Source organism: Narcine bancroftii, chromosome 5 (genome assembly GCF_036971445.1).
Source record: "Narcine bancroftii isolate sNarBan1 chromosome 5, sNarBan1.hap1, whole genome shotgun sequence".
Classification (NCBI taxonomy): Eukaryota; Metazoa; Chordata; class Chondrichthyes; order Torpediniformes; family Narcinidae; genus Narcine; species Narcine bancroftii.
In genome coordinates this window covers 228,443,904-228,470,084 of record NC_091473.1, presented here as the reverse complement: position 1 = coordinate 228,470,084, position 26,181 = coordinate 228,443,904, and the positions used below count along the sequence as shown (strand labels likewise).

The following is a 26,181-nucleotide window of genomic DNA, read 5'->3' as shown; positions in this document are numbered from 1 at the left end:
CTCTCAGTCTGCATTCAGTCTCTCCGACGTAGAGAAGGCCATAATGGGAGCACCAGATGCAGTAGACAACTCCTGCATATTCACAAGTGAAGCGTTGCTTCACTTGGAAGGACTGCTTAGGATCCTGAATGGTGGTGAGGGAGGAGGTGTGGACACAACAGTGGTACTTTCTGAGTTTGCAGGGGATGCTGCCAAGGGGGTGATAATTGGAAAGGATGAGTGGATGAGGGAGTCATGGAGGGAGTGATCCCTAAGGAAGGCAGGGAGGGAAAGAGAGGGGAAGATGTGTCTGGTGGTGGGATCATGTCATAGGTGATTGAAATTACAGAGGATAATTTTTCTGGTGGGGTGGTAGGTGAGGACAAGGGGAATCCTTTTTTTTTGTTGAGTCTGGTGCAAAGGGGGCCAGAGCAGATGTGTGGGAAATAAAGGAAATGTGGGCAAGGGCTGAGTTTTGGTGGTGGAGGGGAAGCCATATTTTGGAAGAAGGAGGACATCTCTGAAGATCTGGACTGGAAGACCTCATCTTGGGAACAGATATGGCAGAGATGGAGAAATTGAGGGAAAGGAATGGAATCCTTGCAGGGGATTGAGTGTGAAGAGGTTGTCGAGGTAGTGGTGGGAGTTGGTAGGTTTGTAAAAAAAATCTGTAAAAAGTTAGTCTCCTGAGATGAAGACAGATCAAGAAATAGAAGAATGTCACCAGAGATGGACCAAGTGAATTTGAGGTCAGGGTGAAAGTGAGTAAAGTCACTATGTCATCATCAATGTAGCTGAGGAAGAGTTGAGGAGTCTTGCCTGTGTAGATTTGCAGCATAGATTTCTCCACAAAGCCAACAAAAAGGCAAACAGAGCTGAGACCCATGCAGGTCCTTGTGGCTACTCCTTTGATGTGGAGAAAGTGGGATGAGTCAAAGGAGAAATTATTAAGGGTGAGAACAAATTCTGCCAGGCGGAGCAGGTTGGTGGTGGAGGGGGACCAGTTAGGCCTCTTGTCAAGAAAGTTTTGAGATCTTTTGTATGGGGTGGAGGTATCAAGAGATTGGATGGCCATAATGAAAATAAGGCAGTAAAGTTCAGGGAATTGGAAGTCACAGAAGAGATATAGGGCATGTGAGGTTTTGCAAATGTAGGTTAGAGAGGGACTGGACCAGCGGAGTAAAAATGGAGTCGAGGTAAGATACTAGTTCAGTGGAGCAGGAGCATGCAGAAACAATGGGCCTATCTGGAAAAATAGGTTTGAGTGTCATGGGTAGGAGATAGAATCAGGCAGTGCGAAATTGGGAAATCATGAAGTTGGAGGTCATGGGAGGGAGATGATCACAGATAATGAGGTCAGAGATAGTAATTGAAACAGTGGCTTGATGTTCTTTGGTGGGGTCCTTTTGAAGGGGTAAGAGGAGATGTCGGAGAGCTGTCATTTGGCCTTGGCAAGGTCATGATCAGTGTACCAGACCACAACAGCACCACTGTTGTCTACGGGTCTGTTAGGTACTTTGGGATTGTTGCGGAAAGAGCAAAGGACAGAGTGTTCAGAGGAGGTGAGATTTTGGAATAAGAAAGGGGAATGTGAAGCTGAGGTGGTTGATGTCTCTGCAGCAATTAGAAATAAGATCCAGAATGGGCACTGGAAAAGACAAGGTATCCAAGAGGAGGGAATGGGTTTAAGGCGGAAGAAGGGCTTTTCATTGGGGGTAGAGAATCCTAGCTGTGGAAGTGGGCACAGAGATAACAGAAGAATTCAGCATTGTGGTATGCATGGAACTCATTAGTTTATAGACAAAGGGGGAAGAAGGTTAGGCCTCTTCTGAGGACAGAGAGTTTAGTCTCTTTGAGGGGAAAGTCAGAGGGGATGGTAAAGATCAAGTAGGGGTCAGAGTGAGAGTCAGTGTGATGGAGGGTGTTAGGGGAGATGGGGAGAAGCGGTGGGTTGGGGAAGTCAGGGAGGAGGTGGAGAGTTGGGGAGGTCAGAGGGCGGAGGTGGAAGGTAGGGGATGTTAGAGTGAGGAAATGGAGATTAGTGGGATAACTGGAGAATGAGAAGATCTGAGGCTTGGAGGGGTGGGAAGAAAGGGGAAGCTAAAAAGGGGGTGGGGTAGAGTAGGGTGAAGAGTGTGGGGACAGAGAGGGATAAGGAGTGGTGGCAGGGGGATGGGCCTGTGGAATTCAGCAGCAGTGGTGTGGGAACTGGCGAGGGAGTCAGCATGGACACTGGTAAAAGTTAAGTTGGGACCACAGTAAGTGACTGCATCTTCAGAGGCGTCAGGACCAGATGGGAAATCCACAACAGAAAAGTCAGGAGCTGTGCCCTGCGAACAGCCAGGGCTGAGATGGGAGTCGATGTCTGAGATGTCGGGAGCTCTGATAGGCAGGCAGCCAGGGAGAGGTCACGGCCGTGGTGTCGGGTGCTCTGATGGGCAGGGGGATGGGAATCCACACAAAATGCAGAAACCAAAGACAAAGTTAAAAAGAGACAAGAGTGTACAGAAAAGTCAAATGCAAAAGACATAAAGATGACAAGACTGAAAAAGGACAACACGTGTAAAGGTACTTTATCTGAATGCCTGTGGTATTCAAAACGAGGTCAATAAACTTGTGGCACAAATCACTACAAAGGGTATAAGAGTAGCCATTTCAGAAATATCATTAGGTGGGAGAAATAACTGGGAACTTATTATCTAAGATAGGCAGGTAGGCAGGAAATAAGGAAGCACTCTGAATTCAGGAGATGATCAAGTCTTTAGTGGAGAGACCATACAAGTTCCAAGGAACAGGATGTTGAATCTAGCTGGGTGGTGATTCGGAATAGGAAAGGGAAAACTAAATGACTTATGGGAGTGATATAGGCTCCCAAATATTAGCATTATAATGGCACAGGCAATAAGCTAAGAAATATCTAATATATGCAAGAATGGAATGGCCATTGTCATGGGGATTTCAACTTGTTCATAGATTTTGAAAATCAAATTAGTTAAGGCAGACTTCACAGAATGCATTTGTGATAGCTTTCTTGAAGAGCAAATTACTGAACCTGGAAGGGAACATGCAATATTCAATCTAGTCCTCTGCAATGTGACAAGTAGAATGAACACTCTTGTAGTTATGGATCATATCACTAAAAATGATTGAAGTGTGATCAAATTTCTCATACAAATGAGGGTGTAATTATTTAATCTAAAACCAGTGTATAATACCTAAATAAGGAACACTGCAAGAGAAAGAATTTGTTCAGGTGTTTAACAAAGGTATATTCGCGAGCTCCACCGTGACAGAGGTGCACCAAAGAAAAGGTACAAGGACTGCCTAAAGAAATCTCTTGGTGCCTGCCACATTGACCACCGCCAGTGGGCTGATAACGCCTCAAACCGTGCATCTTGGCGCCTCACAGTTTGGCGGGCAGCAACCTCCTTTGAAGAAGACCGCAGAGCCCACCTCACTTACAAAAGGCAAAGGAGGAAAAACCCAACACCCAACCCCAACCCACCAATTTTCCCCTGCAACTGTGTCTGCCTGTCCCGCATCGGACTTGTCAGCCACAAACGAGCCTGCAGCTGACGTGGACTTTTTACCCCCTCCATAAATCTTCGTCCGCGAAGCCAAGCCAAAGATTCCAATTAAGAAAAAGCAAGGACTATAAAGGTGGAGAGAGCCAGCCTTGGATAACTAAGGAAATAAAGGATGGCATCAAATTGAAAGCTAATTCATACAAAATCACTAAGAGTAGTAGGAAACTGGAAGGCTGCAAAAACTATATATAAGAAAAAACAATGAGGAATAAACAATAAAGCAAGGGAAGATAGATTATGAAAGTAGACGACCACAAAATAAAAAAAGATAGTAAAAGTTTTATGTGAAGAAGAAATTAATATTTCATTGGAAATGACTGAGGCTCAGAATGACTATTTTGTTTCGATCTTCACAATGGAAAACAGCTCCAACATGCCAAAGGGAGATGTTATGGATGATGTCAGAGGCAAGGACCTCCAGACAATTGCTATCACGAAAGAGACAGTACTGACCCGAGTCCCCTGATGCTGATAGAATGCATTTGATAATTGGGTTTTCAGAAACAAGAAATCTCAGAACTTACCAGAAGCTAAGAGTATCTGGACCACATCTGTCTTTCCAAATAATGCTGCCTCATGAAGTGCACTACCTTTCTCTGTCTGAAGATTGGGAAAGTGGAAAAAAAAATCAAATGTCATCGATTTTATTAATGATTTGAAGTTCGATCAAAGTTCAAGACTACTTGTTTGTCACAATTTAGTCACACTTTTGATGTGCAGCTTGATTATTTATCTTAATTTTACTTGATAGTGCAACAAATCCTTTCCCTGCACTGCCGAATTTAAGACTACCTATGCTGAATGTGAAATTCACTTCATTTGACATAGCAAAATGTTTCTTGCCCTACAACACATATTTTGTTTCTGACACCGCATTGCCCTCTTTAACCACGGCTTCAAGGTGCAATGGAAACTGTGCTGATCTTGTGTCACAACTTACATTTAATGTTCTTTCTACCCTCGGTTTTGTTGCTCATCAGTTCTCCTTATCTCTATTTGCTTTCGAACCTTTCCTTGGATTTTTTCCAGTTACATAATCAACGTTTCTTTTTTCATGATCTTATGGAAAGATGGAGCAGGTTTGACAGGCCACATAATCTACTTCTATTTCTATGTTTCTATCTTAAACTAGTTTCTATCATTGCATTTTCTTTCAAATAATTTTATGTGCTCACCAATAATTCTTGTACATCTTCCAACTTCTTCCTTCAGCAATCAATTTTATTAAAAATGTCAACAGTACTCTGACCAAATGCCCATGAAAAAGAGCGGAAGACTCACTCTGTTCTCCTGTTCCACTTTTGCTCATGGCTTTCTTTTCATTAGTGAGAGACCCGTTTCATTACAGTTATAGTAAAATAAGTCATTCCCACATCGTATGCTTGTTCCCTTTCACCAAGCTACAACATGACCATATTTATTCACGCATCACAAGCAATCAAATACATATTCACTGAGGGGGGAAAAATGACATCTTGCAATGTGAAATACAAAACATAAGAAGTTCATTGAATATCCTATAATCACTTAATTTCTGTCTGCACCTAATCAACAGAAAAGACATCAGGGGAATTTAATTATTCTCTATTGTTAACTTTTATTCAATAAGTGGTAGTCAAAGGCTAAAAAAAATTTGAATTGTTTCTTTTATCCAACCCACTAATGGCTTGCAAGCTTGAAAAGCTAAGCAATTGCCCAGCTGTGAAAATGATTACTTCTTGAAATTAATAATAAGCCAGTCCTAGATGAAAAAAGCAAATCAGCCACATTTTGAGGGGTGGACCAAAACAAAACATTGTGTCCGGTTATACCCAAGCACCCTGGTCATTACCTGATAGTTAATGTCCATTCCTGCTTCCAGAAGAACTTGTACAACTGCCTTTTGCCCATTTCTTGCTGCCAAGTGAAGTGGTGTGTGTTTTTTGGTGTTACAGCTCAGTAGATTTGGATGTGCAATTAACAGCATTTTCACTACCTCCAACCTCCCATACAATGCAGCCAGGTCCAGTGGGGTTTCAAATTTGTTGTTTCTCATTGTAGGATCTGTGAGCTCCTCGAGAAGAACTTTTACTACATCTGAGTGACCATACTGTGCTGCACAGTGCAAGGCAGTCTCATTGTCATTGTTCTGTCACAAAAGGGACGACAAAATGAACAGAAATGATTCAAGTGTGTTGTATATGAATTTTATGATATTGATTCAAAAATTAGATGAATTAATGACATTTCTCAAAACCCTGCACAATACAATCAATTATCCTGCCACGTGCATGCATTGGCCTTTTACGCAGCTTAATTCATGAATTAATATGTCAATGCTTTCCAGTTGTTCCAGAAAAATGTTAGATTTTCCAAGTAAAAACACAGCTTACAGTGGATCAGATGCTGTTGACAAAGAAATCAACTCTGCTTTAGTGTTTATGAACAATATTTTATCTTAATATCTGGCATTCAAGTCCTGCAATAGATTTTAATTTGAAAAGTTTCAGTAATTAGTTGAAGAATCTGCAACAAGAAAGGCATGAGGATTAACATGGTATTTCATCTTCATTAAATAGAGATTTAATGAAAGAGAATTATCATGACAGGTTTAGCAACATACTCCAAAACAGATAAAGCAGAAATAAACCTTTAATTGTCAATGAAAGTATAAAGAGAGAATAGTGAAAGGTAAAAACAAACAGAAAGACTGAAAATTATCATCGCAGATGAGACATGATAAACTACGTTAATGCAGAAGCAATATCTCCGAGCACATTTTTAAATGCATTAACATATAAATTTAGTTACATGCATCAAGGGGAGAGAAAAATCAATTTTCTAAGCTAAGCATTAAGTGTCTACATCAATTCCAAATCACCCAATTAATTTAAAGGTAGAGATGAATAACAAAGTTAGAAAAGCAAAGAATTGCAAATCAGTGCCAAAGCTGATAAGGACAAATTTATAAACTTTAAACCGAAACATTTTGGTTTGTGGTACTGCTTTACATATGTTAATTAACCCATAATATAATGCAAGAACAGATCAAGAAATTTGGATGAGAGGACAAAAATATTCTCTGTCTATTTTGTTGCCAGATTTAGGCGTTATAGTTATTAGCCAGAAGGTAACTAATTCCAGTAAATCAACAACAATTGGAACAATTGAAATTTTTTTGGGATCTCAACTGAAGTTTCAATTTAACTAATTGTCAATATTTAATGTGTACTGTAACTTATCAACCCTTTAAAACAAAACAGCTCACTTCCAGCATATGGCAGACCACTTCACAGATATATTATTGGCATCTAATTTAAACATGTTTAAAAACAGATACAATTTATTGTAAATGAGAACATGTAAGACATGAAATTATGTCAAAACCAGCCAAACAGAAGTGAAAACATAACCACAAATATTCACATATACACACATACACACTCACAACAAAAATTTGTATAAAACATTGTGACAGATTGAAATTTTTATTTTTCCTAATCTGAACAATTCACGAGAAAACCTAGCACAAAAAAAAATGAATTACAACGCTACAACAAATTAGATGTGTTCAAGAGAAAGAAATTCATCTAACATATTCTCCAGTGCATTTTTAATTACATCTTGTTGGTTCCAAAAAAAATGAAATGAAATTCACGGAATAGCCCCAACTTCACTTTAATCCTCCATTCAATCTAAAATTTCTGTCCTGCCTCCAAAGGCACCCCATGCAACCTCAGTCAATAGCATTCAAGTACAAAAGTGCCATTTTGGCATCTGGCTGGTTCTTTTGTCTGATCAAACCATAAAGTAACATTTTTGGATTCCTTTAATATTTGCTGCCATTCTAATCTTGAACTCTCGATTTGATTGTTTTTTATTTAACCCTCTGAATATTTTGTGACCTTGAAAACTCTTATTTCATTCATCTGTTTGGTTATCTTTCTCTGTCTGCAAAGGGCACTGAGCAATTTTTGCTGATTGCCAATCTTCATCTGCCTTATGGTAGACTAAAGGAAATTTCATGTAATCTCTTATATTATACAACAAAAAAAATCTTGAATCTTCGAAGAACTAGTTTTAATTTCCATATCCTTCTCCCTCATAAGATGTCTCCATGCTTAAAGTTTCCTATTGTTCAAATAGCTGCCCACCAAACTTTGATACCAATTTATCTAGAAATAATTAGACCATATTATAAGTCAGGTCTACATTGGTGCCTTGACATCATAATCATACATGAATTGTATCTGTAACTCACCAGTCTTTCTTAACACACTTCATAGGTAATGTTTAGAGTACATCCTTGGTCTGGTTCTATGTAAAACTTTATCTCTATTTCTAAATATTTGTCTCAACCAATACTTTCAGCACTTGTATTTTAATTTCCATTTCCATCCTCACTTCCAGAGCCTCATCTTCTCAATTAGCTTGCATTTCGCCCCACAACAGCAGTGAACATTCCTGCTTTAAATCAGAGGTCCCAACTCCTCAGAACATTGCATCCTCTCTCTTGCTGTACACTTCAACACATACATCTTTACTTTCCTCTGACATTTGCACACGTTTGACCGTGGTTATGGGGCGCATTCTGGAAATTACTACCAAGGTCCTCATTCTTGATATCCTTCCAAACCAAAATTTGCCTGCAGCATCTCATCCCTCTGTCATCTTACATCATTTGCACTAATACTGACCACAATTTTTGGCTCTGCAATCCATGTTTTACAAAATTTTCTGCAGCTGTTAAGTGAATTTCTAACCTTGAAGCAGGGAGGCAATATATCTTGGAAACACTTCAGAATCAGAAATTGAGTGTTTACATCATGGCACATTCTTTGAACAGTTCCAACAATAGAACCCCAATAACATTACTCTCAACTGTTCTCCTCTCTCCCTGCATAGTTCAACTACCCATGGATACTGAGGACTTTTCTCTGCTTGCAGCCGCAAGGGGAAATCTTTCATCCATCTATGTTTGCAAATGAATACAAATTAATCACATGATGCCCCAGTTATCTAAACCAGCCATTCTCAATTGGGCTTATACGGCCAGTCCGTGGGGGAGGGGGGGCATTGTACATTTAAGGGGATCCATGGACTGAAATCATAAAAATCTTTCCTTCAGGAAGGGCTCAGAAATGTCAGCAATATACCTTTGTTTCCTATAGACGCTGAAAAGACTGGCTGAGTTCCTCCAACATTTCAGTGGGTTTTTACTGAAATCAAAATATTTACGTCGTCATAAATATTACATAGTGTTTTACATAGTCAGTAGGAGAAAAGTATGGAAGAAATCAACTAAACCTGACTGCTTCACAAGGAAGGGGACTCATAAACTTTGCGCAGAGTCCTAAGGGGGCTATTGGTTGACGGATCTAAACTACATATCCACTCCTTCGCACCAAATATTGTGCCTAATAGATGGACTGCAGTAACATCAACAACTGTCAAACCCAAGTTCAAAAGCCCAGATCCTGAGATCCAGTTGATAATGCTTCTGTGAGCCAAATATATCCTATGCTTCATACATGACCAAGCATGTGCTCTGCATGCTCCTAATTACACCCAACGACATTTACTATGACATTAATGTGTTTTATCTGTCATGATCAAAGTTCTACTCCCAATTTAAATGTTTTTCAAACTCACTAGGACTCTATCTACTGTGCTTCTCTTTTGAACCAAAACACTATTTCCAACCTCACCAAATCTGTTCAGCTCCAAATCTCCTCTTAATCTCAATTCCTAATTTTCAAGCATACTTGTTCCTCATTTTCTCTTTGCGATCCATCAACCTTTTAAGTACAGTATGCTACAATATTTTCTCCATAAAAATATCAAAATTTAAAAAGTTGCCAATTCTGACCTACAAGGGAATATTTTTAATGCCACAAATTTGAGTGATAATACAGAATAATCCTGATGTGCTGCAGTATTGGAGGTCTTGGTCTTCATTTCAGATATTAAACCACTGCTCCAAGATATTAATATAAACCCCAATGTAAGATTTTGAAAAACACCTTGCAATTTTTTTCTCAATCCCTTCACAAAAATTTATCTCTTGATCATTACCAAAAACCAGATGAAGTGATTATTACATTGCTGGTTCAAGGAACACCTTGCACACATATTAGTTGACAAGATTTCCATACCAAAAACACAGAAATGCTGGAGGAACTCAACAGATCTCGCAGTGTCCATAGAAGGTAAAGATACCTTCGAGGTATGTGGGGGGAAAAAGCAGGCAGGTGTCCAAATTAAAAGGCTGGGGAGAAGAAAAAAAGGTAGATAACCACAGGGGGTGCTGAGCTTGTGCCCAAGCATCCTCACTCCCCACCATTAGGAGCCACAGACAGTCCTTCCAAGTGAAGCAACACTGTGGTGTGGTTTCCTCTCTATTGGGGAGAACTGGATGCAGACTGGGAGACTCCTTTGTTGATCACCTCAGCTGTCTGCCACAACAGAGAGAAACTCCCAGGGTTCACCGATTTCAATTCCATGCTCCATTTTCTTGCCAACATGCATGTTCAAGGTCTCGTGCACTGCCAGTCTGAGACCAGCTGCAAATTGAAGGAACAACAACTTGCATTCCATCTAGACACTCTTCAACTGTATGGCATTAAAATCTACTTCTCCAGATTCCGTAAGCCCCACCATTCCCCTCTCCTTTACTTCAGTTATCCATTCACAGAGCCAAACATCCCCATTCCTCCAATCAATTCTCACATTTTCTCTCTATTTCACACCTTTTGTCTGTTAGTCCATGCTTCTCTCCCTGCCCTTTCTTTCCTTCACCCCAGCCTTCTACTAATAACTTGAAGGCCGCAGACCCAAAATGTCAGTTATAAATCTTTACCTCCTAAGGTCGCTACGAGACCTGCTGGGTTCCTCCAGCATTTCTGTGTTTTTACTACTGTGACAGAATATAGATGTGCTTTTGGGGGCAGGTTTGTTAGTGTAGGTCAGATACAAACACTTTAAAACAGATCTTATTTAAAATACTGGAGCTCTGCTTATGCTAGACATGTCAGGGCCCCAGAGCCTTTGCAAAAGCTTTGGAGAGTGCCCAAGAGACTTCACTAATGGACTGTTATTTTCAAAAAGGCAACAGATGAAAGTGGAACTTGCTGTTCTGGAAGGGTCAGGTAGTTTTGCAAGCAGAGAGAGTAAGTGTGTGTGTGTGTGTGTGTGTGTGTGTGTGTGTGTGTGTGTGTGTGTGTGTGTGTGTGTGTGTGTGTGTGTGTGTGTGTGTGTGTGTGTGTGTGTGTGTGAGAGAGAGAGACACTCACAAACACACAGCGTTCAGTTCTACTGTCAGCAGCAGCAACTGGAACTGGAACAAGACAAGCTTGTGAAAAATCCCATTTGGAAGATGGGTTGTGAGTGATCAGTTCAGTCTGGTCAAAGCCCTTGTGGGTCATGCAAGGGGAGAGGACTGGCTGTCTAATGTTTTACTTGGAATAAGAGAAACAAAAAGGGTGACCTGAAAGAAAGAGGTCATCGTCTGGAGAACCCTGAGGGGGCAAGTTTCTTCGGCAAGATATTGAAGTGGCTGATGGAAGTAAATCAGTTGTGAGTGTCCTGGATCAACCAATCTCTCTCTGAAAACCAACAAGTACCTTCCTGAGCGGTAAACATTTACCTTACAAGCACATGGTAAACATGGTAAACTTTATAAATGTTAAATTCTGTGCACAGTATAAGAATTGCCTGCAACCAGTGAACTTGGAGGAATGAGAAGTGAGATTGATTGGATTGTGAATCAAAGAACTTTCTGAACTTACACACCACATTGCATACATGTGCACTTAGAATTAGAAGGGGGTTAAGTTAGGTCAATTAAGTTAATAGTGATAAGTTAAAGTGTTATTCTGTTTTCATGTTTCAAGATAATTAAAAGCAACTTTTGTTTAAGTAACCAGTTTTCTTGGTGAATATCTATTGCTGCTGGGTTTTGGGGTCCTCTGGGTTCATAACACTATAATCACAGCAACTTTAGACTTTCATGTTTCAAAATTATTCTACACTGCCAGAATAATACACTAGAGAAGCTAAACAAGAAAATGTGTAGATGCTGGGCAGAATTATTTAATTAGCCACAAAAGCATTTGGACATCTTGGGCTGAAAGGCTACACAATGCAGCCTTTTTTTTTCTCCTCAGGAAACAATATTTTTTAATTATTATTTCATCATATGAATCTTCCCTAGTCTTCCAAAAATGGAAACGAACAACAAAATATTGAGTTATTAGTGAAGCCATTAGGTTCTCTCTCTATCTTTGCTTAACACTTGGGTAATTTTAACTTCTAGAAGATATCAGATGAAACACATGATCCAATTCCTTTGAGCCAAACTGACTTCACTTTATCCTAATTGACAGTAAAGGAAACATCAAACTCAGCATTATCTTAAAGGGGAAATTTGGTCTGTTAAAACTTGCATTCCAATTGTATACTGAAGATGCATGAGCATGTGATGAATACAAATTTAGACACATACCGAAGAATAGTATTTGGACGAAGAGTAGTTAACTGAGCAAGGCAACGTAGCCAGAGCTGCAATTAGGCATTGACACCAAGGGGAAAACTGGAGAAGGAAAACAAAATTTCAGTTTGCTCTTGTTCAAAGCTCAGTCACAAGTAAACTCTTCCCTGCAAATATTAAGTTTACCAGCAGACACAATTTCTACCATATGTTAAGCTTCGATTTATAAAATAAATTGAGGGGAAAGTGGGAGGGCTTTGTGACACCATTTGATTATGACGGAGGAAGTGAACAATTATCTTAAATGTGAACTTTATCCTTGTATTAGTCATGTCAAAGTGAAGACAAAACTATAAAGGACCACTATTAGGTCAAATTTATCAACAGGTTATTCATGTACAATTCAAGCCAACAGCAAAACATCGGATTGAACATGAGATTTGCAACAGATTTAATACAATTTTACTTTGCCCGCAATGTTCAAAGGATTTAGGAACATAAGAACACAAGAAATAGGAGCAAGAGTTGGCCATCTGGCCTGTTGAGCCCTACCAGCCCAACCACAGCCGATCAGCCTGTTGAGCCCCACCAGCCCAACCACAGCCTATCAGCCTGTTGAGCCCCACCGGCCCAACCACAGCCGATCAGCCTGTTGAGCTGCACCAGCCCAACCACAGCCTATCAGCCTGTTGAGCCCCACCAGCCCAACCACAGCCTATCAGCCTGTTGAGCCCCACCGGCCCAACCACAGCCGATCAGCCTGTTGAGCTGCACCAGCCCAACCACAGCCTATCAGCCTGTTGAGCCCCACCAGCCCAACCACAGCCTATCAGCCTGTTGAGCCCCACCAGCCCAACCACAGCCTATCAGCCTGTTGAGCCCTACCAGCCCAACCACAGCTGATCAGCCTGTTGAGCCCCACCAGCCCAACCACAGCCGATCAGCCTGTTGAGCCCCACCAGCCCAACCACAGCCTATCAGCCTGTTGAGCCCCACCAGCCCAACCACAGCCTATCAGCCTGTTGAGCCCCACAGCTGATCAGCCTGTGGACTCAGCTCCACAAATCTGCTTTTACCTGATAACCCTCAATTCCCCTATTATGCAAAAATCTATCTGACTATATCATTAATGTACTTAATGAGATAACTTCAATTGCTTCTTTGGGCAGACAATTTCATGGATTCACTGCTCTCAGGGAAAAGTAATTCCTCCATCTCCATCCTAAATTTACTCCTCTAAATCTTGATGCTATGTCCCCTTGTTCTAGTCTCAGCTGTCAGTGGAAACAACTTATATACTTACTTCCTTCTATACTTACATATTAAAATATTATGAAATATTAAAATTTAATAATAAAAATCTTAGTACCTTATTGTATTTAATTAGCACATCTTAAAATCACAAAACCAATATAAAATACCACTAACCTCCAAAACAAAACTGATAATTGACATTCAACATTTCCAATTAACCTGATTGCTAATAAAAATGCCTTACACATTATTTCATGTTGATATCTACATCTTTATTTTTTAACCTAAATAGTGGGGAAAATAGTTGAAAAAATATATTGTTATCTTTGGTCTCAGGTATCAAAAGATTTAAAATGTAAGAGCAATATGTGCTGATGGAGACTAAGTGAATCAGATGATCCTGGAGAGTTGAGTGGAAAATGTGCTAAGTGGATGCTTCATGCTGAAGGTACCGGAGATTAGAGAATATAATCCATGAAAACAGAAGGTTGGGAGGGAGAAGGTAAAAACAGAGGTATTGTCCTTATTCTTGTCAGAGGTGTTAATAACAGAGATGGAAAAAAAACAGACCTTTTAACAATGAGTCTTTCTGTACCTGCACAACAGGTTGCGGCCTTCTCTACAATGTTGGCTAGAAGAGCTATCTTATTCAAATGGAAAGACTCCAGAACTCCAACAGAGTTTCAATGGTTCTCTCATATTATGTCCTGTTTAAGTTGAGAAAAAAAAATTATATATCATGTATTGATTCATCGGTGAAATTTGAAGATAGATGGTGACCTTTTATGTCTTATTTCCATTTGATGTAAATGTTTTTAAATTTGATTAGATGTACTCACTCTTCCAGATAAGATATAGTCTTACCTTTGTTTTTTGATTCACAGTATGAATCAAAAGCTACGAAATATATGTAACCCTCAGGACAAGCTGCTCAGATGTGTTTTTTTTTGGTTTGTTTCTGGTTTTTGTTTAAAAAATAGGTTAGGTGTGGTTTTATATATAATGTTTTTGTTGTCTTTTCTGACTTTTTTTTTGAAGATATAAAGCTAAAACATTGGAGATATCCAACAGGCCAAGCACTACCCGAGAGCAGTCACTTAATTTGTTCACTGTGGTCACCTACTGCCACTGGAGATCTATCTCGGAAGATCTTTCCTGGAACCAACACACCAATGGCATCATGAAGAAAGCTTCTACTTCCTCAGGAATTTGCGGAGGAGCTAGTGGAGTTGTTCAAGTGAACCGGTACGGACTTGAATGGCCGACATGGCCTGTTTCTGTGCTGTAAACGGTTATACGGTTATGAGAAATAAAGTGTCAAGTCAGAAATCTGCCAGAGATTCTCATTACAGATATGGTTAGACCAGCTCAGTGTCTCTAGCATGTTCTGGTTTTTATCCCCAGTTTTCCATTTTATTTTGCATTTAAATTAAAGACAGAAAAAAGAAGAAAATCTTCTCATTTGTGGTTCTTTTTTTTTCAGACGTTTAATTGTCTGCAAGACCAAGAGGGTGACAGTGGTTGCGTTGGACCTGACTGGATGAGTATACTCTGGCAGCACAGGGGAATTATTGTGGAATTCAGTCAAAACAGAAAACTTGACAAGCTTTCCTGCATGGAGCTAAATGATGGTTTATCAAGTATTATTCCAAAATGCTACTTAATCTACTTAACTTACACTCTTCCTACAAATTACTGCAGCAGTATGCATTTTTGCAAAGAATAATCTTTTGTGAAAGTAAAAAAAGATCTTTCCTTCAATTTCTCACAAATGACTGACGAGAAGTAGAATTTTGTCACCATGATTTTCATTCTGATAAATATTTGCACCCTTTCAAAGTCAATCAAATATTCTGTAAAAAAAAAACTGGATATGCACTCATTTTAAACTTCAAAATATGCAAAATCAGTCACCTGCATCATTTTGAAAAGCTGACACTTTACAGATGACCCAGATATGAAACCGTGTCATACTTCAATGACTCATTTGCTGTATTATCAAGTTTTGGGAAATTGAGAATGAAGCTGACAGGTTAAGTCTAGAAAAAAATAATACTCAATGCAAGAATTGTCAAAACAACTAAAACTAAGATGAAATTAAAGAATGTTTCATTTTGAGCACTATCTTTTTAAAAATAGATTTAAAAAAGGAGCTTGTTGGGATTACAACTGGCAAACAGCATAGTCTTATTCTTTTTCTCTTTGGGAGATGGGTTTGGTCGGTACCTGGAAGCTGTAGAAACAATCCAAATGGTTATATACCTCCTTAAAAATCAATCACAAATGAAGTCAAATGAAATCCTGACAGATGAAGCATTCAATTCAATGTCAACTTAAATCGGGAACAAATTAAAGCAGAGGAAAAGAGCTGGGAAGTGGCGGGGAAAAAAAATCAGTTCCAGAGAAATAATTCAGATATCCACACCCTTAAAAACATACTTCCATTCTGATAAAAGGATACTTTCATAGTTATAGACAAGCTTGAATGTTTTTTTTTGCAAAGTGAAACCTTCATCAACTTCAAGCCATTCAGACTTGAGAGCTATAAACACTAAATGCTTCTATCATGCAGATGTTTGAGAATGAAATAGCACAAAACTTTATTATGTTTTCACTGTCCAATTTTCAAACAGCACCAAGTGATTTCATCTGTTACATCTTACTATTTTAATTAAGAATCTCAAAATATGAAGTTAAATCTAAACCTCAGGTCCTCGTTTTATACTGCGCTTTAAATAGCTGCTTAAGTTAAGATGTAATTTATGATCTGTACAGCACTTTGGTCAAATGTTTTAATTGTGCAATATAAATATAAACTATTACTGAATCAGTTCCTAATTTGAAATCTCCAGTTCCTCTCCATCAAAATGGCTACTTTTTTCTATCATTGCTACGTACCCACTTGGGCCATTGACCTTCCTCCACTGTCATAAGAAAGCTGATGGCCCCATTTGGTTATTGAATGTCACCGTTGCAGGCATACCTAAATTGTTCCGTTTATGGTAAAGAAAATGCAGCAAAACCTCATGTAGCTGTGGAATTACACTAATAAGCCATATTTTTTTGGCACCAATTTTTCTACATTATGTTAGCATTTATTTCATCAAGAGAAGAGAAACAAAAGTGCTTCTTTTTTTAAAATATTATTATAGAAAACTAAATTTGCACTGATTAAACTGCATGAATCAAACTTTTTTAATGTTCAGGCAGTTTCTTTCACACAAGTGAACTAAATGAATTTATAATATTCATTGTAAGTGAATGGAGACCCCAAGGATATTGTTCATCTTTCCTGCATTGCATTCAGATTTGATCGTCTTACTCATTTAGATTTTGTTGCTGGAGGGGTGGTCATGGAGTATAAATTTTTGGACGTCCACCATACCACAAGGTGATTTTCTCAGTGATTTCACAATAACCAAATGTTTCTAAGATACTTTCAGTTTAAACAACTGCAAAATACATGAAAAAAATGAAAAGGGCAGAAAATAGCATGTTAGCTGCCAAGAAAGATTTAATTAATACAGTATTAGTTATTGGCTTTATTTCACACTGTACCAGTGAACCAACTATTTCACCAAACTATTAATCAGTCCATTTCTACTTGACTCTTGGTTCACTGCACAGTCAAATAGCATTAAATTAGTTCGATAAATTAGTTAAATTAGTTAGTATATGCAGGCTCATCTCCAATGCAGAAGGACTATTAATTTGTTAAGTGTGCTTTAAAAAGTGGTATTTGCATAAATCTAAAAGTTCCTGAGGCTTCATCAGAACTTGATTATTGTACTTTCAATGCTCTGGGAAAATATTTACCATCAAGAATAAAAACACTTGATTTGAATTGTCCAAAACTCAAGCAGACAACAAAAAGGACAGACATTGAACAGAAGAAACATTTAAAACTGAGACAACACAGATGACATGGAAGATGGAATTGAAAGATGGGCAACAGAAGATTTGAACCACAACATTGGTCTACACACCTTGGCATTGATATAAGGGTCAAAAGGGCCATACTTTTTGAGGTCTTTGCACTCAATAGTATTCTATGAGGGAAAAGAAAGAAAATGAAAATGATAAAAATAATGTTATACTGAAAAATAAAGATGAACTGTGATAAAATACAATGACAGTTAAAACAGTTGCAGATAACTTCAAAGAATTTAGATACTGAGAGCATTTAAACTTCAACTCAATTTTTATAATTAAAAACTGTACAACTTTAACAAAAATAAAATTATACAAAAATGAAGAAGGCACACAAAAGATCAAGATGCTGCTCTTAGAATTCTGTAGCTAGTTGGATTGCTCCTATACAAATAATGATAGCATACTTCCAAGTTCAACACCTGGGCCAAAACTCAGGAAGTTTAGAATATGGTATTGTTTTTAAATTGCTTTAATCGATATCAAAGCAGCAAGCTCTTCAGTATTTTTTTTTAAATAAGGTACCCAAAATAAAATAATTAAGCAATAAAGACAGAGAATTCTGGAAATACCCAGAAGATCAGGCAGTCTTATTTGTTCATGTACATCTCCACAATAAATGAAATTGTGAAGTTTTTTTTAAACCCGCTGACAGGAAAAAGACTAAATGGTTGGACAAAACCTCGCAGACAGATGAGTTGATTCAAGCTATTGCCAGGATACTTCTGGATTTTTACATAAATTCAAAATATTTGTTTTTTTTTTGTTCTGCACAGAATTAATTATGATAAATTAACTTGAATGTTTTCATTACAAATCAGTGGACTGAATAAGCAGGCCAACCTTCAGATCCAAAAGGGTGCTCAAAAAGGACCAGAGAAAAGGGTTCCTTCTCCTCCTAACCTAACCTAACTCCCAGTTCACATGGTGGCGCAAGCATATTTGTACAAAAGATAAAGCAGCAAAATAAGGAAACTACATGCATGCAGAGCACAAAGAGTACTTGGTGTGGCAATGTCATCAGCATGCAGTGCTGTAATATGAAATGTCAGCAGATGAAAAATGGCTTCCTTTGCCCCTACACAATGATTGATCTAAAGTAAATATTTTGCAAAATCACATGAAACAATTATTTTCCTCACAAAATGCCCCATAGCTTAATTTCAAATACATAGTTAAATCTGCCATCAATCTCTCTGTTCAACCTTAATCTGGTTTTATGCACAACATAAAACATATTTATTTTGGCCTGAACTCGATTTCTGCTTTCTGCAACAAAAAAAAATCAATACATTGATGACCAACCAAAATATCACAAATTTTACCACAATAGTTTTACCCTCAAACACCAGGAAGCTTTTCTGGTTTGCAAAAACACCGTAATTAGTTTGTAAAACAACAAAAAACGGGGGGAAAAAAAAGAGGAAGTAAATTATCTGAAATCAGATTCTCCAAAATCCTCATTTATCTTTTAAAAATCAGATAAATGAGGATACCCGAAACAAATCAGAAATCTTTATCCGAAATTTTTCAGAGCCAAACTGACCTCACAGATTTTTTTAAAAATCACTCGATATGAAATTCAAATGACGATCATCCTGGTTTCAGGTAACTCCCTCCCCTCTTTCTTCTTTACCTTCCCCTATTGACTTTTCTCCCCAACTCTCCCTCACAAACTGCATGTTACTATCCCCCAGGTGCAAGTGGTTGGAAGAATCCCTTGTCCCGGCGTTAAGAAGAGCAGCCTCAGGCTCAATCGTCTTCCCTCCCTCTCTCTCTCCTTGGCACACTGGATGCTGAAGTTGACTCTGAATCCTCCCCTCAGCCTACTTCTCCGGTGTGCCAAGTGGAGGATTTGGAGTTGGGACTCCGGTGTCGGGAGCTCCGGTGACCAAGGAGACAGGAACCCACCGACTCACCAGTGAGTGTTCCACTGGCCTGGGAAGCCCCTCCGGGGATCAGTGGCAGCGGTGGGTCTGTGTCAGGGATTGGCAGAGGTAGTTGTGAGGTCTCGGAGATCAGCGGCGGTGGTTAGATTTGTCTCAGTGATGGCGTTGGATTCATCTTGATGATTGGCAGGGCCTAAAAAGCCTTTCATTGATGTTTGTTGTTTAAACATTGATACAATTGATTTGCTGTTGCTACTGGGCTGTTTCTAAAATGAGCCCAGTTCTCTGAAAAAAACATTTATCCGACATAGGCCTTGTCTGGACCATTTCAGATTATCAGAGTTGTACTTTATTTCTATTTGCTGGAAACCTAGTTTTACACCACAGCTATGAGATTGTTCTTTTTTTCCAGCTGAATTTTTTTATATATAATCATGAATTACTGTTGAACTTAATTACATTTCTGTTTCTCATTTATCTAGTTAAATATACATATATTGGCTGCAATTGACTTCAGGCAACATTAGTATATCTATCAAGAGTCTGATCTGCAAAACACTAGGATACCCATAAATCATCACCTTTCCAGCAGGCCTGTATTCTCTTATTTGACCTTGTCCCAACAAAAACCATTCCCCAAGATAAGTTTACAGAATCTTGCAAAAGCAATCCTTGAAAATTCTCCAACAGATCAACCATCTGTCAATTTTAACAGTGAGCCCAAACATTATTTTGGCCTCCGACAAAACTTTGCATGTTATACCCGCACATGACCTTAGCTGGAGCTTTTCCTCTGGGTTGATTAGGTCTGACTTGGTAGCAGAGTCCTGCAGGCTAGGATGATTGGTATTATTTGTAGATAACTATTAGGAAAAAAATATAATCTTACCTCATCTCAATTATATGTGTTAGCTGTGAATATGAAGTACATAACTGAATTTTAAATTTCTGCCTTACTACTCATTCTTTTCCCCTAATCCGGCCCCTTTATTGTGATTTGATCTAGCATCTTAGATTTCGCTGAAGAAATATGGTCACCATGCAGAAAACAGGCTTCTGAGAGAAGATAACTGTGAATCAATTAATGATGAACATGGTTAGCCTAACGGATAGTGCAACACCATTACAATGATAGTGACCAGAGTTTGAATCTGACACTGCCTGTAAAGAGTTTCTATGTTCTCCCCATGTCAGCGTGGATTTCTGCCAGGTGCTCCAGTTTCCTCCCACCTTTCAAAACAGATGGGGGATGTAGATTAATTGAGGTATTTGGGCAGTTCAGGCTGATGGACCAAAAGAGACTGTCTAAACATTTTAAAAATTAACAAAAATAATGAAATAATTAAAAAACACCTACACAGATGTTGTTGGGGGGGGGGGGGAGGGGTTTGTGATAAAAGAGAAAATAGTTCTGCATAAAGACTATTAATGAACAAAATTCAGCACATGCTGAATTGATTACGATATTCAACCGTATAATTTGTATAAAAAAACATTGTGAATCCTTGTTTTGATCATAAATTATGTGTGAATTGAATTATTGATTGCTTTAAGTATCCAGACTGCCAGATTATCCAATTTGGGATTGTAATTTTATATTTTAGCACATGACGATATCGAAGTCTGCTTTTTCATTTATTCTTCTTTGGCTTGGCTTCGCGGACGAAGATTTATGGAGGGGATAAAAAGTCCACGTCAGCTGCAGGCTCGTTTGTGGCTGACAAGTCCGATGCGGGACAGGCAGACACGATTGCAGCGGTTGCAAGGGAAAATTGGTTGGTTGGGGTTGGGTGTTGGGTTTTTCCTCTTTTGCCTTTGTGCACTGAGGTGGGCTCTGCGGTCTTCTTCAAAGCAGGTTGCTGCCCGCCAAACTGTGAGGCGCCAAGATGCACGGTTTGAGGCGTTATCAGCCCACTGGCGGTGGTCAATGTGGCAGGCACCAAGAGATTTCTTTAGGCAGTCCTTGTACCTTTTCTTTGGTGCACCTCTGTCACGGTGGCCAGTGGAGAGCTCGCCATATAACACGATCTTGGGAAGGCGATGGTCCTCCATTCTGGAGACGTGACCCACCCAGCGCAGCTGGATCTTCAGCAGCGTGGACTCGATGCTGTTGACCTCTGCCATCTCGAGTACTTCGACGTTAGGGGTGTAAGCGCTCCAATGGATGTTGAGGATGGAGCGGAGACAACGCTGGTGGAAGCGTTCTAGGAGCCGTAGGTGGTGCCGGTAGAGGACCCATGATTCGGAGCCGAACAGGAGTGTGGGTATGACAACGGCTCTGTATACGCTTATCTTTGTGAGGTTTTTCAGTTGGTTGTTTTTCCAGACTCTTTTGTGTAGTCTTCCAAAGGCGCTATTTGCCTTGGCGAGTCTGTTGTCTATCTCATTGTCGATCCTTGCATCTGATGAAATGGTGCAGCCGAGATAGGTAAACTGGTTGACCGTTTTGAGTTTTGTGTGCCCGATGGAGATGTGGGGGGGCTGGTAGTCATGGTGGGGAGCTGGCTGATGGAGGACCTCAGTTTTCTTCAGGCTGACTTCCAGGCCAAACATTTTGGCAGTTTCCGCAAAGCAGGACGTCAAGCGCTGAAGAGCTGGCTCTGAATGGGCAACTAAAGCGGCATCATCTGCAAAGAGTAGTTCACGGACAAGTTTCTCTTGTGTCTTGGTGTGAGCTTGCAGGCGCCTCAGATTGAAGAGACTGCCATCCGTGCGGTACCGGATGTAAACAGCGTCTTCATTTTTGGGGTCTTTCATGGCTTGGTTCAGCATCATGCTGAAGAAGATTGAAAAGAGGGTTGGTGCGAGAACACAGCCTTGCTTCACGCCATTGTTAATGGAGAAGGGTTCAGAGAGCTCATTGCTGTATCTGACCCGACCTTGTTGGTTTTCGTGCAGTTGGATAATCATGTTGAGGAACTTTGGGGGACATCCGATGCGCTCTAGTATTTGCCAAAGCCCTTTCCTGCTCACGGTGTCGAAGGCTTTGATGAGGTCAACAAAGGTGATGTAGAGTCCTTTGTTTTGTTCTCTGCACTTTTCTTGGAGCTGTCTGAGGGCAAAGACCATGTCAGTGGTTCCTCTGTTTGCGCGAAAGCCGCACTGTGATTCTGGGAGAATATTCTCGGCGACACTAGGTATTATTCTATTTAATAGAATCCTAGCGAAGATTTTGCCTGCAATGGAGAGCAACATGATTCCCCTGTAGTTTGAGCAGTCTGATTTCTCGCCTTTGTTTTTGTACAGGGTGATGATGGTGGCATCACGAAGATCCTGAGGCAGTTTACCTTGGTCCCAACAAAGCTTGAAAAACTCATGCAGTTTGGCATGCAGAGTTTTGCCGCCAGCCTTCCAGACTTCTGGGGGGATTCCATCCATACCTGCTGCTTTGCCACTTTTCAGTTGTTCGATTGCCTTATATGTCTCATCCAGGGTGGGAACCTCATCCAGCTCTAGCCTTAGGGGCTGTTGAGGGAGCTGGAGCAGGGCGGAATCTTGGACTGAGCGGTTGGCACTGAAAAGAGATTGGAAGTGTTCTGACCATCGGTTGAGGATGGAGATCTTGTCGCTGAGGAGGACTTTGCCGTCTGAGCTGCGCAGCGGGCTTTGGACTTGGGGTGAGGGGCCGTACACAGCCTTTAGTGCCTCGTAGAAACCCCTGAAGTCGCCAATGTCCGCGCTGAGCTGGGTTCGTTTGGCGAGGCTAGTCCACCACTCATTTTGGATCTCCCGGAGTTTGCGCTGAAGATGGCTGCATGCGCGACGGAAGGCTTGTTTCTTCTCTGGACAGGACGGCTTTGTAAGGTGAGCCTGGTGGGCAGCTCGCTTCTTTGCCAGCAGCTCCTGGATTTCCTGGCTGTTTTCGTCAAACCAGTCCTTGTTTTTCCTGGAGGAGAAGCCCAGTACCTCTTCAGTGGATTGCAGTATGGTAGTCTTCAACTGATCCCAGAGGGTTTCAGGGGACGGGTCCGTGAGGCGGGTTGCAACGTCGAGCTTTGCTTTGAGGTTTGCCTGGAAGTTTCCTCTCGCTTCGTCTGACTGCAGGTTTCCAACATTGAACCTCTTTCTGGGGGCTTTATTGTTCCTGGGCTTTGGCTTGAAGTGAAGGTTGAGCTTGCAGCGAACCAGCCGGTGGTCAGTGTGGCATTCCGCACTAGGCATGACCCTGGTGTGGAGCACATCTCGTTTGTCACTTTCTCGCACCAGGATGTAGTCCAGGAGGTGCCAGTGTTTGGATCGGGGATGCATCCAGGTGGTCTTAAGGCTGTCCCTCTGCTGAAAAAGGGTGTTTGTAATGACAAGTTGCTGTTCTGCGCAGAGCTCCAACAGGAGGCGCCCATTGTCGTTGCACTTGCCGACGCCATGCTTGCCCAGGATTCCTGGCCAGGTTTCTGAGTCTTTGCCGACACGAGCGTTGAAGTCGCCCAGGATGACAACCTTGTCGGCTGTAGGGGTACGTTGGATGAGGTTGCGCAGGTCGGTGTAGAACTTGTCCTTTTCTGCTGGTTCCGCCTGGAGGGTTGGAGCATAGACACTGATGAGGGTGATGTGACGCTTGTTTTGAAGTGGGAGTCGCATGGACATGATTCGGTCCGAGAGGCCTGTCGGAAGGTTTTCGAGTTTGGAGGCAATGAAGCTCTTGACCATGAAGCCTACACCAGATAGGCGTAGTTCATCCGAAGGCTTGCCAGACCAGTAGAGTGTGTAGCCCGCGCCGCGTTCTTGGAGGCTGCCTACATCTGCCAGGCGGACTTCACTGAGAGCGGCTATGTCGATGTCAAGTCTGAGGAGTTCATGTGCAATGAGGGCAGACCGACGTTCAGGTCGGTGGCTGTCAGCCTTGTCTAGCATGGTTCTGATGTTCCAGCATGCTAGCTTGAGTTTGTGAGCATCTTTTGAGGGGGAGGACGTGGAGGGGGAGGACGTGGAGGGGGAGGACGTGGAGGGGGAGGACGTGGAGGGGGAGGACGTGGAGGGGGAGGACGTGGAGGGGGAGGACGTGGAGGGGGAGGACGTGGAGGGGGAGGACGTGGAGGGGGAGGACGTGGAGGGGGAGGACGTGGAGGGGGAGGACGTGGAGGGGGAGGACGTGGAGGGGGAGGACGTGGACCTGTCCTCGGGCCTGCGCAAAGGAGCTTTTAGGTGGAGTGCAGTGCGCGCAGTACTGGCCCCACCCTTTACACCCATGGTTCGTGTGCCGTGGCCAAGCAAGCTGGGACGTGGCAGCGAGGTCCTTGGGTCGTAGGTTTTATATCGGAGTGGCCTTCTCCTATGCAGGTTTCTTACCCGGGCTGGAGGGGCCTGCCTCCCCTCCTAGGTCGGTCCATACTGCCCGGACCGGGGCCGAGGCCGAGGCCGCCGCAGTTCACCCTGTGCCTGGATTGGGGCCGCCGCCTCCCACTCTCTGCCCGGATCGGCGGCGGCCCTGATACGGGCAGGAGCAAGGGGGAGACGGCGGCCCCGGCCTCGGTCGAGTGAGGCAGGCGGAGGCCCCGGTCCGGGCAGGGAGTGGGAGGCGGCGGCCCCAGTCCAGGCACAGGGAGAGCAGCAGCGGCCCCGGCCCCGGTCTGGGCGAAGGGTAGACGGCGGCGGCCCCGATCCGGGCAGGAGCAAGGGGGAGACGGCGGCCCCGGCCTCGGTCGAGTGGGGCAGGCGAAGGCCCCGATCCGGGCAGAGAGTTTTCATTTATTGGACTGTTGGTAAATACAGGACAGTCATCTCCTGTGGTGTCTAACAAATCCTGTTTACCTTGACGGAGATAGCATTTGAAGTGGAATGTAGGTAACTAGTGAGCTATCAATGGTTGTGTGAGTGGAGTTACGATCATGAACGGCATGAATCACGAGTTTAGGTGGGTTCACAGCCAGCACCAGGTGTGTGGCCAGAATGTGGAACACTGGGGGTCTGAAACATGGGAAATATGCACTTGTATATTTCATCTTCCAGGCTGAAACAAAAGTCAGTCAAGTGGTTAAACCATCAGCAGCAATTTTCCTTTCATGCCTGAAAGGGAGAACATGGGCAGGAAAGGCTGAGCTTGAACCTACTGACATTCATTACCAGGGTACTTATCAATTATTTTAATATAAGAAGCAGTGCACTGAAATCATGAAAAATATAGAAACATTCACTTTCTAAACTTTCTTTATATTTCCAGTAACATCATGTCAGTGCAGGCTATTTTGTAGTAAATAATCTTTATTTTTTATATAATGAAAGCTACTGATACCATAATATCACGACCTTACTGGGAAATCATTATTCTTTTTAACCCAAATAACGAGACATAATTACCTCAGTACATGATACTTCGGTCAGGTTTTTAGCAGTTTCTCCTTTCGACAAGAAACATTATCTGTCCAAATAATGCTCAGCAATGAAGAGATTTATTCACACAGTAAAATACAAGAGAACATGTTTCTAAACATTGTCCAAGAAAAAAGATAAATTGACAACTAACCTTCAACTAACTTTCAACATTTTGACAAAATTAGCAATGTAAAATATATCAAATGTACCAATACATTTCATTGACCTTCTAATTTGCCTGAAGCAATGCAGGACAATAAAGTGGAGGCACCTCAAAGAAACTAACTGTTCAAAATTCAGCACTTATCATTGATAGGCCACAAATGATCACAAGAGTCCAATCAAATACTTGCAAGTCAATGTGGTAGACTGTATTGGATACCAATCCGAACAAAACTAGGGTAAACTGAGTTTTCTATGACTCCAATGAACTTGTCCCAAGACTAGGTCATTTCAGGGAATTGCACATGGAAGTTAATTATTTGAAACGTTCGTTCTCTAAGGTTTTATACTGTCAGCTAACTTTTCTTTCAATTTATTATTTGCTTCCCATCCTCAAGTCTGTAAATAATCGATGATCAAATAAATTAAAACTAAGATAAGTTTTGAAAAACAAATTGCATTGATTCCCTGCTCCGCAAGGTTCTCAAGTACAAAGCATTTATTTTTTTGTCTTTGATAGGAACAGAAATATCACTGAATGCTTTGGTGATCAGTTTGAACTCACATGACCAATGATCATGATCAGCCTTAGGAAAGCAAAAGG

At 41.2% G+C, this 26,181-nt stretch overlaps 1 protein-coding gene across 25 annotated transcripts in view; it reads right to left on the bottom strand.

Annotated features, from left to right (window-relative positions):
• LOC138764999 (ankyrin repeat and SAM domain-containing protein 1A-like) overlaps positions 1-26,181 on the bottom strand; it is a 335,613-nt gene that overhangs the window by 224,131 nt on the left and 85,301 nt on the right. For 19 of the 25 annotated variants that reach the window (XR_011358405.1, XR_011358406.1, XM_069941579.1 and 16 more), the window contains 4 exons: positions 17,274-17,336; positions 12,049-12,135; positions 5,398-5,694; positions 4,091-4,166 (listed from right to left, as the gene is read on the bottom strand). Coding sequence is in view for 23 of the 25 variants with exons in the window: in XM_069941579.1 (XP_069797680.1) it covers positions 4,091-4,166; positions 5,398-5,694; positions 12,049-12,135; positions 17,274-17,336 (523 nt within the window). In the remaining 2 variants the exon portion in view is untranslated. The remainder of the gene's footprint in view (positions 1-4,090; positions 4,167-5,397; positions 5,695-12,048; positions 12,136-17,273; positions 17,337-26,181) is intronic. The other 6 variants (XM_069941576.1, XM_069941586.1, XM_069941593.1 and 3 more) reach the window with 2 other exon arrangements.